At 46.3% G+C, this 11887-nt stretch overlaps 1 protein-coding gene across 1 annotated transcript; it reads right to left on the reverse strand.

Moving 5' to 3' along the window:
* Positions 1–1337: 1337 nt before the first annotated feature.
* Positions 1338–11082, reverse strand: ANAPC11 (anaphase promoting complex subunit 11). The gene is made up of 2 exons (XM_085899280.1): positions 10820–11082; positions 1338–2380 (listed from the first exon to the last, which is right to left on the reverse strand). Exons 1-2 carry the CDS (start codon positions 10926–10928, stop codon positions 2235–2237), a joined length of 255 nt encoding a protein of 84 aa, XP_085755406.1. The 5' UTR covers positions 10929–11082; the 3' UTR covers positions 1338–2234.
* Between the last annotated feature and the right edge of the window lie 805 nt (positions 11083–11887).

An 11887-nucleotide genomic window follows, 5' to 3' on the forward strand; every position in this document is an offset into this window, starting at 1 on the left:
TTTGTTCAGGGTGCTGGAGATAGCTCGCCTGCTCTTCGCAAATTACACCGTGGGATGTTTAATGAGGGATACACGTTGATGAATCAATCACCCTGCCTGCAAAACACCAAGATGACAGTTTTTAGCCGAGTCGGGATTCGAACCCAAGTTGGACAGCTTCGAAACAATTGTTCCCATATCGTTTAAACAAAAAAAGCAATTTTGTTTCTGCCTTTTCGACAACCACGTTTAAATGACTAAAACAAATCTCATTCAATGACACATAAATGTCATCACGGCGAGTACAGGACTCCATCAAGCTGAGGATGAAGGCCTTGGAGGTGGATTGGAGTTCAGGTATGCCAAGGAAGGAGCCAGACGGTCCTTTTGGAGAGAGAGAGAGGGAGAGAGGGAGAGAGGGAGAGAGGGAGAGAGGGAGAGAGGGAGAGAGGGAGAGAGGGAGAGAGGGAGAGAGGGAGAGAGGGAGAGAGGGAGAGAGGGAGAGAGAGAGATGAGGATTGAAAAACATATTCCAAATGTTTCATCAGCTTGTGAAAGCCTGGTGCTGGCTCAACCGTTAAGGTGTATGGCTTTAAATCTCAAGGTCTTGAGTTTGAGCACCTGTTACCTGTTGAATCCCGGGGGGCTGATTCAGCCTGTCATCCTTTCGAGGACAGCAAAATGAGTACCAGATTACTGGTAAGTGGGGCACTGCATCAGCGGCACTAGGCTTCCAGAAATGATGCAACCAGCTTGTGATTGTGTCGTTCTGCAATAAAGAAAGAAAGAAAGAAAAGCACGATTGATAAAGAATGAGAGAAGCAAGGAGTAACAGGGGAGAATGAGTTAGGGGCATTTTTTCTTTCCGACTTTTTGAGAAGACTGGAACAATGAGAGAAGTAGAATCGAGATTGGTGAAGATGAGTACGAGGAGAAGAAGCAAAGGAGAGAACAGAACGTGGAAGGTTTGAGACTCACAAGCACACTGCTCAGAACAAACACAAACTCGGAATTGATACAACAGGACCAGGTATGTGCCAATAAGAAGAAATCAAGAGTGTGTTCAGTTACCAGGTTTGTTGTCGAGCGTTCGCCAAGTGGCTGAAGCACTCAAGTAAGCACTCCATTCAAAATAGTTGATAAGGAACGGCTGGCTTGGCAAGCGCTGGCTCGATGCTTGGTAACTGAACACCTCCGATTGGTGATACGATCAACAGTACCGCACAGGGGAAAAACGACAATAACGAGGCAAGAACGATCCGGTGCGGCGCACAGCTTTTGGAGGGGATCTCTCACGGTTCAAAAACAAAACAAAACACTGCACTCACAAAGAAAACACCAACGCAAGACAATCAAAGGCCTTTGCAAAAACTTGTTTTATTAGAACAAATAGGTCATACCTGTCAATGAGTAGAATGATAAACGTCTTAGTTTTACAGTGGCAACTTTTGGTGTTATATTACTCCTTTAGACCTATAAATATGGAAGCAAATATGCTTGTACTGACTGACAAACTTTCACGAAGAGTATGGGGCTGGCAGGATAGCAGGAATGTATCACCTCTTGGCTGTCTAGCCTGAGTTGAAAGTTATAAACTGCCATCCTGGTGTTTCGTTCCACACGCAGGACGAAGCATCAGAATGCGCCGTTCCCTCGGATGGACATTAAACTTGGTGTCCCGTCTGCCAGCATTCATTAGTGGACATTAGAGATGCCACAGTGTCCTTCATGAAGGGGAGGCAGGCTATCTCCGGCACCATGAACAAATTACAAATTCCCGTTCTAACCGACAGGGGGCGTTGCAACAATGACGGTGACGCTCCTGGCTGGTGGCAATCTGCAGCCAGGTGCTGCATACGAACAAAGACGACGATGAGGATGAGGTTTCATAAACTGCACACAAGAAACTGAAATCGATTCAGGAACTTCCGCACCAGTCACAAAGCTAAAATGTCCAGCAGAGAGCATTCAAGCACGTACAGGTGAAAGTTAAACAGCCTGCAAACAGGCGGATATGAAACTTACTCATCGCAACACGTCACAAAATTATAAACCGTTTATTTTACATCGTACGGCATAAATGTAAAAACGAAAATAAAGGAAGATGGCAATACGCTGAAACAGGGTCCATTTGCATCCAGAGGGCTCGGTAGCTTGAGGAAGCGTGATTTGGCATGGAATCTATCTCGTCCACACGACGTCCATCTGCTCCACAATGCCTTAATCATTTGCCACAGCCCCACACGGGCCGCAACTCATTCTTTAAACTTCCACTCCTGCCGGCACATGGGGCACTGCTGTTGCACTTGCTGAGTGTTAAGCCATTTGAGGATGCAATGCATGTGGAAGGCATGGCCGCACTGACCCCACACCAAAGGACAATCATCCCCGGGTGTGCGACCTGAGGACACAAACAAAAATAAGATGATTTCCTTTTCTCCACGTTTTCTCCACTGGATCATCGGTGTTAATATCTGTCAGATATGAACTTCAATCTGAACACACGATAGTAACTATTATGAGCCATTTATTTTTCTAGTACAGGCAGGAGAGTTGAACAAAATGGAATTGAGATAATGAAGAGAAGACAATTGGTGAGAGAAAGGCAAGGAGAAGGGGTTATGGGGGTGGGGGGGGGAGCGGGACAGAGGTTTGGGAAGAGATCGGAGTAATGGAAGAACGAGAACACCACTCAATAGAATGCATACCTCCTCCAGGCTGAACAATTTATGTTTTGTATCCCATTTATAAGCCGTATCTGCATCCGGACCTGAATCACAATCTAATTGGCTTGTTCCTTTTACCTTCCGAACTAATCCACCAAGTTTCGTCCGAATCCGTCCATAACTTTTTGAGATAACATGCTACATATCGTTTTTGGCCCTACCTCTCAATAGTGTAGTACTGTAGTAGATAGTAGAAAAATCATGCAAATTTTGAGACAAGCATCAAATTTGGCATTTCTGTTCTGCAGGGCTTTCTGATCAAATCTGCCCGATTGGCCATTTGAAAATCCAAATTTTGAAAAACTTGAAAAAAAAAAAATTTTTTGAAGTCACAGCTGGCTGAAATTCTTGAAGCGCAAGTGAACATCCCAGACAGAGAACCAAGGGGAGATGCAGTCATCATTGATGGCTCAGCACTTATCAATGCCCTACCTCCACGCACTTCAAAGATATTTGATGACTATGCTAAAGAAGACATCATCCCAAAGGTGGAATCCTATGGTGCCAGGTACGAGAGGGTGGACGTAGTGTTTGATATGTTCAAGAAGTCAAGTCTGAAGTCCGAAGTCTGAGGCAAGGTCGAAACGGGGGCAAGGAATCAGAAGAAGAGTGACAGGAACCAGTAAGACCCCAAGTAACTGGAGAAGTTTTCTTCGAGATGATGGCAACAAGACTGAGCTGTTTCACTTCCTTGTGGAAAAGATGTGTGAAGCACAGACGACAAGCACGGTCATTGTCACAAAAGGAGAAGATGCCATTAGCAACACAAGGAAGTCACTGGATGCTGTATCTCCATGTTGTCATGAAGAAACTGACACTCAAATATTTGTACACGCCAGGGATGCAACGACCGATGGTAGCAACTCCATTATCATTCAGGCTAATGACAGGGACGTACTAGTCATAGCAATATCTGTACTGCCATCCTTACAGGAACTAGGTCTTGAGAACATGTGGCTTGCCTTTGGCCAAGGAGCCGAGGCGCGATGGATTCCAGTCCATGAGGTAGTTTCTGCAATAGGGCCTGAGAAAGCTTGAGGGATCCCATACTTCCATGCGTTCACTGGATGTGACGTCTTGTCTGCCTTCCGCGGTAAAGGGAAGAAAACTGCATGGCAGACTTGTAACGTCTTTGATGATGTTGCTGAAACATTCACCAATCTCAGCCAGCATCCAACATTCATTCGTGAGCTTGACTTTTTTTTTTTTTTTTCAAATTTTGGATTTTCAAATTGCCAATTGGGCAGATTTGATTAGAATCAGTTGGAAAACAAATGTGCCAAATTTGATGCTTGTATCATCATTTGCACGCTTCCTCTCAAAAATTGCTGTTATCTGCCCCACTACAATGGTGAAGAATCATTTGAAGGATTGAAACATCCGGATCCGGATCTTCACTGAAGTCAAAGCAATTTGTGCTAGTCAGACACCATACCTGTCCACCGAGTTTCGTCTGAATCCGTCCACAAAATTGAGATATCCTACTCACACACAGACAAACAGACAAACAGACACAAGCACAGACAAGATTGGGTGAAAACAATCTCCATCCACCTTCCAATGACAAGCCACTGGAAGAAGTTCAATCACTTGAACTTCCAGACCTCAACATCAGCCACGAGCTCTCCTGGGCAAACCACAGAGCAAAGCTGGCCTCTAAAGCCAGCTGCAGACTGGGGCATTCTCTGTCGATGTGTCTTTCCTTGGATGGAAAATTACACCAACTCACATTCTATAAGACCTTCATCCATAGCTCAATGGAGTATTGCTCACAGCTCTGGGCGAGCATCCCAGCATCACATCTGTTATTCTTTTCCGTACCGAGGCCAAAGCACAAGGTATTGTTACGTCTGAGGGGGGGGGGTATGCATTCATAGGGTAATTAGGATGTTTAATTAGGTATGCCATGCTGTTCGTGTTGTACCAGGATCTCGATGTAATAAGTAGCAATTCAGTGGTTAAAAGTTGTCGAGTAAATGTCCATTTCTTTAAGGGGGAAATGATAATTGTCACGTAATGAGATAGGGAGACGGGTTAGGGTAAGAGTGTATGCGTAAACCCTTTTAGTATTCCATGTAGGCTTGCCGTGACGTAACAGAACAGTGCTGCGGATGGCTCCGCCCCGTGATCACGATTGGCGGAAGGCGATGGCAGAGGGCCAATTCAAGGGCTCGATTGGAAGTGACGAGGACTCGAGTATAAAAAGGTTCTGTTCGGGAAAAGAAGTGGAAGAGGAGTCATAAAAAGAAAGCGTCTTGTCGAGGCTGTGGGTCTCGGAGCGTGCTCTCTTATTGCGCTGGTTCGTTCCTCGATTCGTCGTGTCTCGTGGTCTTGCTGTGCCTCGTGTCTCACCTCGGATGGCTCTGGAGTTCTGCTTGCTCGGAGTACGGGACCGAACGGCGGGCGGACCTGCCTCACTCTCCTGTTCACATCTTGGCGCCAGAACTGGCTCCCTGGCGGCTGTGAGCGGTCTTGGGCCTAGACCAGGAGGTCGACACCACCAGGAACAGCACCACAGTGTCTCCCGCCCCTGACGAGCGCAACGCCAGCTCGTCCGGCGCCAATCCAGGGACTGTTGCGTCGACACCACGGGCCAGCCTGACCACCAGGACCAGCTACGTTTTGTGTGCGTGTGTGTGTGTGTGTGTGTGTGTGTGTGTGTGAGTGTGTGTGAGTGTGTGTACCTGGCGCCTGAGAGGGTTTGAGATTTGTTTATCCATTGGAATTGTTTGTGTTTTCCCCACGCTCGAACCCACACCACCATCCCGTCGAATTGCCCCGGATCCCTCCTCTTGCCGAGTCTTATTATTATTTCTGGTTAGAGAAATAAACATTATTAACTCAGTGAAAAGCAACTCGTGCCACCTTCCTCGTCCCGTTTGCTGGAGAGCGATTAAAACCGCCATCTTTGGGTTATAAAAAATAAACCGCCTCCATCGTTTTGGCTCATTCTACGTTGGCGGGACTGTTCAAGTCCCGTGGACATCACAGTATGTTGTGTTGAAAGCCAGGGTCTGGTGGCGATAATCGACCACAGGGTGGAGCAGTAGAGTCGTCTCCCACCGAATACCCGGAATTTATAGGTCGTCACCCCGGATAACTCCGGAGTCGACGGTCACTTAGGGACCGTGATCGCCAATTCTCTAACCGCGTGGGGTAGGGTTAATTGCCTAACTTCAATATACCTAAATACCCACGCCTTCAAATTACGACGCCTCGACGGACCTCGGGTGGAACGGGCCATCTACCGAGCCCGATCCGGGTGCAAACCGAGGGGATTACCAAGATCCGTCGGTCCAAATGAACAATTTACCAGCCCGGACGGCCTTACTAATTCTCAAACCCGCACCACGCTAGGCCAATGAAGGAAAGCACAGAAAATGAGCTGGTACATTTAACAGGGGTTTATTTTACAAAGAATAATCGGGGAGGGGAACACAGAGCAGAGTTATCACGAATTAAAGGCAGGCAATGTACAAGCAAAGGAAAGCACTTGCACAATTCTACTTAACAGACTGGGCCCACGGACACACACACACACACACACACACACACACACACACACACACACACACACACACACACACACACACACACACACACACACACACACACACACACACACACACACACACACACACACACACACACACGAACTGGACCCCATGGGTCTACCTCGGTCAAGCTGGGCCGGAGTACCTGTCCGCTTCGTGCGGCCACACCGACTCCAAAACCACCACGGTGGGACCCGAACCCACGACCCGAAGTCCACGGCCCACGAACGAGGCCGCTCAACCACGATGACCACTGTCTCAATCCGCTCCAGCCACGACCACCTGCAGAATGCTCGTCGACAACCACCGAGCGCGCCGCAATCGCCATGATCACCGTCTTCTGAACGCTCGTCCAGACAACCACACTCCTCCTCTTCTTGAGGAGGGAGGGCTTCTTCTCCCCACCACTTGCCTCCTGATTGGACGGTGGGTTGTCAGGCGACTCGTGGCGGCCTCCCAATTGGCTGGGGCGCGCGTGTGGTGCTCGCCTTCCGCTCATTGGCTGGAAGAAACGTTCTCTGCTCCTCCTCGGACCGGAGCTTCGACCCGAGGCGACGAAGGCTCCGCCCACGTCCTCAGCCAAAAACTCGTGTGTAATGGCGACCGGGTCGAGTGCAGGACGGCGCGCTGTGGTCATTGTTGTAGTGAATGTAGTAGTAGTTGTTGTTAAAAGATCAAATAAACCTAACTATACAATAATTTGTAGCACACACATGTAATTCCCATTCGACAAAGGGGGGATTCTAACTGTAAACACATACTTATTGAAATAACTAAGCTTAGGGACTCTGACTGTCTGTGTGCAGATGGCTGCCAAATCCGTAACAGTTGCTCTCACACCACAGACATGGTCTCTCTTGTTTTCTTTTAATCCTCTCCTGCAGTCCAACCACCTCTTGGCTGTTGGACACTATCCTGGACGGGTATATATTGGAAACTATCGCCACACCGTCACAGGATACCAGCATGCTGGCACTAATTTTGCCGACCTCGGAAGGATGACAGACAGAGTCAACCCCACCTGGTATTAATTCAACAGATAAGTGGGATTTGAACTCAGGATCCGAGGATCCGAGGATCCCAAGCCCACAATGTGGATGGGGGTCATGTTTTTACCCCTTTCTCTCTGTTGGGTCACCGAAATAGGTGACCCTTCTTGTCAGTAATTCTGTCTGTTTGTTTGGATGTTTGTTGGGTAGATCTACCCTTATTATCAGTATTTCCATCGATACGTTTGTCTGTCTGTCCCTCTGTTTGATCCAGTGCTTCGTTCATACGATGGCGATTTCGATGAAACTTGGTTGGTAGGTTCATACCATGACCTAGTTGTGTGCAAATGAGAACCGTTGCTATGGACACCACCGTTGCCTAGCAACGGGACTTTGAAATTTTTGAAAAATCATTAAAAAATTATTTTTTCGAAAATCAAAAATCGGGCCACGAGAGACTGTGGGCAATACATTCAGCCATATTGTCAAAAATTTCCAGCCGAATCCTATGAAAACTCTCGGAGAAGATAGACTTTGAATGAACCCTGGTCGAAAACAATAAAAAAACGAAGTTCGTTATATCTCAGAGACTATGAGTCAGATATACATGAAATTGGTACGGTAGGTTCATGGTATGTCCTAGTTATGTGTGAGAAAGAACCGTTGCTATGGACCCCTCCATTGCCAAGCAACGGCCAAAAAACCTCTAAATGTGGGGGTATTTTAACGAAAAAACAATCTGCAGCATTAACCCTTATGGAAGCTAGAATCATGAATTTTCTTGTGCTTAATTCTCAGGTCATTCCCCATCGAACGGGCCCATCGCGTCAGGTTCTATTGGGTAGGCGACTACCCATGTCCGCCTACCGGCTTGTCTGTCTGTCTGTTCGGTCCAGTGCTCCGTTAATACAATGGCAATTTCGATGAAACTTGGTGGGTAGGTTCATACCATGACCTAGTTGTGTGCAAATGAGAACCGTTGCTATGGACACCACCGTTGCCTAGCAATAGGACTTTGAAATATTTGAAAAATCATTAAAAAAAATTATTTTTTCGAAAATCAAAAATCGGGCCACGAGCGACTGTGGGCAGTACATTCAGCCATATTGTCAAAAATTTCCAGCCGGATCCTATGAAAACTGTCGGAGAAGATAGACTTTGAATGAACCCTGGTCGAAAACAATAAAAAAACGAAGTTCGTTATATCTCAGAGACTACGAGTCAGATATACATGAAACTGGTATGGTAGGTTAATGGTATGTCCTAGTTATGTGCGAGAAAGAACCGTCGCCATGGGCCCCTCCGTTGCCTAGCAACGGCCGAAAAACCTCTAAATGTGGGGGTATTTTAACGAAAAAACAATCTGCAGCATTAACCCTTGAAGCGAGAATCATGAATTTTCTTGTGCTCAATCATCAGGTCATTCCCCATCGAACGGGCCCATCGTGTCAGGTCCTATTGGGTGGTCGACTACCCATGTCCGCCTACTGGCATGTTTGGATGTTTGTTCGTTTGTCATCAGCATAATTGGTAGTAAACGTGGGCCGATTTTGACCAAACTCGGGTGGTAGGTTCATCTTATGACCTCGTGCTTTGGGAATTGTGATGGTTGCTAGGGACGCTTTGGTTCCCGAGCAACAGCCGAAAAACCTTCAAAATCGGTACCGTTCACGCAAAATCAATTCCGAAAGCCATTATCCCATGTAGGCTTATGAAATTTGGCATGCATCATCTACAGGTGATGCTCCACCAAATATATTCCGGGTTTTTGTGATATATGGAATAGTTTACCCGCAGCGCCCCCTACAAATGGGGTATGCCCAAAAATTGGCGAAAATTGAAGGCCCCCTAGCGACCAGGTGAGTGCATCGATCCGAATGAAACTTTGCAGGTTCATGGTACTCAATGAGTACTACAACTTTGCCTCAGGACATATTGACCGATATTGCTTAGGTCAGGGGTCAAAGGGCAAAAATCGATAATATGCGAGAGCTGGAGGTGCCTTCACGCCAAATGCTACTCCTCCTAGGGTTATGGTCAGATGGTCATGAAAATTCACACTAATCATCTGGAATGCATTGCGCACAAACGATCAAGCCGGATTTTCGATTTATATCTTTGTTCACCCACAGCACCCCCTCAAACTTTGGGGATTTCCGATATCAAACTGCATTTTCGGTACTTTTCATTCAAATTGATACCGAGTAGTCATCAGTAGATGGAACTCGATGAGATTTGGTATGCATAACCTTAAGGTGATTCTCTATCTGCTATATGACATCCATTTTTTTCTATAGCTTATAGTTTCCAAATGGTAACCCGCTCAACTTGGGTGTCCGAGGGCCATTGAGCATTCCCGCTGAAAATTCAAAGTACACTCGCTCCAAGACGGTTGAACCGAATCAAATGAATCTTTACATGCTTATAGACCGTAATGAGTACTACAACTTTGCTCATTTGCATAATGACCTATCTCGAGTAGGTCAGGGGTCAAAAGTCAACAATTGCATTTTTTGGGCGAAATTACCATTCAAGGCACCCTTCCTCCTATACGGATTAACCGATACGAATGAAAGTTCATAGGTACATAGTACTACAACTTTGTTTCAGGACATATTGACCTATCTCGGCTGGGTCAGGGGTCAAAGGTCAATGAGTGCATTTTTTGGGTAAAATGACCATTCAAATCCCCCTTGCTCCTACACGGATTAACCGATACGAATGAAAGTTCATAGGTACATAGTACTACAACTTTGTTTCAGGACATATTGACCTATCTCGGCTAGGTAAGGGGTCAAAGGTCAATGAGTGCATTTTTTGGGCAAAATGACCATTCAAATCCCCCTTGCTCCTACACGGGTTAACCGATACGAATGAAAGTTCATAGGTACAGAGTACTCAATGGGTACTACAACTTTGCTTCAGGACATATTGACCTATCTCGACAAAGTCAGGGGTCAAAGCTCAATGAGTGCATTGTTTGGGCAAAATGACCATTCAAAGCCCCCTTGCTCATACACGGGTTAACCGATTCGATTGCAATTCCGTAAGTACTTAGTACTAGATTAACTCAGATCAGGGGTCAAAGGTCATCGGATGCTCGGCGACCCATGGCCGCCGACCGGCTTGTCTGTGTGTTTGTTTGTGAACCGGATATCTCAAAAAGTTGTGGACGGATTCGGACAAAATTTTGTAGAGATCTTGGGTATTCGACAACGATGAAATTATTCGATTTTGGTGAGGATCTGAATCCGGATCCGAGAATTTTTAAAGTAATTATTCGCCCATTGAGAGACGGGACTAAACTAATATGTAACAGGATATATATCAAAAAAATTATGGGACGGATTCGGACGAAACTTGGTGGACGAGTTGTTTCGGTGACAAGAACAAGCCGATTCGATCTTAGTTGAGGTCCGAATCCAGATCCGGCCTATCAGTGGGATACACAAAACGTAAACTCATCAACCTGGTGGGAGTATGCGCTCTCCCGACCGAATGTATGGATATCAAGCCCAATAATAGAAATTAATTCTCCGAAAAGCAAAAGACAACAGGATGTGTCACGAACACTCGGAACAGCAGCCGTTGAAAGGCATTCGGCAGATTCCACAGCTGTCGTCATTGGCAACCCAGGTCCAGGTCGCGACGCCCGTCCAGCTCTTTATCCGAACCCGCATGGTTCAAGTCGACGGCTTCCGGAAACCCCTTCCTGAGGCGAACAGGTTCCTCAGCAGTCATTGGCTCTTCGCGGATAAGTTTGTACAATTTGGAGATTTATTCGTTATGTTACCTTTCGTTATAAATTACTAACCGACTGAGACTAGTTTTACGGATTAATATGGACTTGAGTACCTCAGGAGGGGATAAAAACGAAGCGAGTGACGTACGGTAACGTCATACACCGCCCAACGTGTTCACGCACAATGTGGGCGTGGCTTATCACTGAAACTGTCAAACTGCCGAGTGGGCGTTTCCCCTCTCAATTCGAATTTGTAGTGGTGGGGGGGGGAGTTCCACCCTTTGTCACGACACCGTCCAATGGGAGGTGATGTTTTCACGTCCGTCCCGTCTGTCGTCGATGAACACGATATCTCACAAAGTTGCGGACGGATTCGGACAAAACTTGGTGGACAGGTTGGGTGTGTGACGAGGACGACTTGATTCGATTTTGGTGAAGATCCGAGTCCGGATCCAGATACGAGAATTATTTAATTTTTTTAAAAATTAAACAAGAGAACAAGCAAACAAATACTATTCCATGAAAAAAACACGATTGTTCGACAACCGTCTCGTTCACCCCAACACAACATCAAGGTACAACAAGTACCAAGAGAAATAATAAAGCAAAGGGACCAGATTGAAAATAAATAAATAAATAAATAAATTGAAGTACGAGTTTATTTCTCATCGGGCGGGAAAGTGAATGTCCGTGGGATTGGAGGAACTGGCGAGAGTCGAGTGGAGGTTTGATTGAAATCCTTCAAATGGAATGTCCAGGTGGGTCTGCTGAGCCGGTACAGGTGAAGGATGTTGTTGTTGAAGCTTCAAGGACGACGTCATTATTCACATTATACGTAATCTTGTTCGACAATATTTATTTATTTCTGTCTTCGTGTTCTAATGACAATCCATTGCC

Source organism: Eptatretus burgeri, chromosome 10 (genome assembly GCF_056783735.1).
Source record: "Eptatretus burgeri isolate ZD-2024b chromosome 10, Ebu_testis_v1, whole genome shotgun sequence".
In the NCBI taxonomy this organism is placed as follows: Eukaryota; Metazoa; Chordata; class Myxini; order Myxiniformes; family Myxinidae; genus Eptatretus; species Eptatretus burgeri.

Excerpts from the sequence above, each read along its gene's own strand:
- ANAPC11 (XM_085899280.1), bottom strand. The coding sequence starts at position 10,928 with ATGCGGGTTCGGATAAAGAGCTGGACGGGCGTCGCGACCTGGACCTGG. Across the intron at positions 2,381-10,819 it reads CAACGGCTGCTGTTCCGAGT|GTCGCACACCCGGGGATGAT; the intron begins GTTCGTGACACA and ends TTGTGTCCTCAG.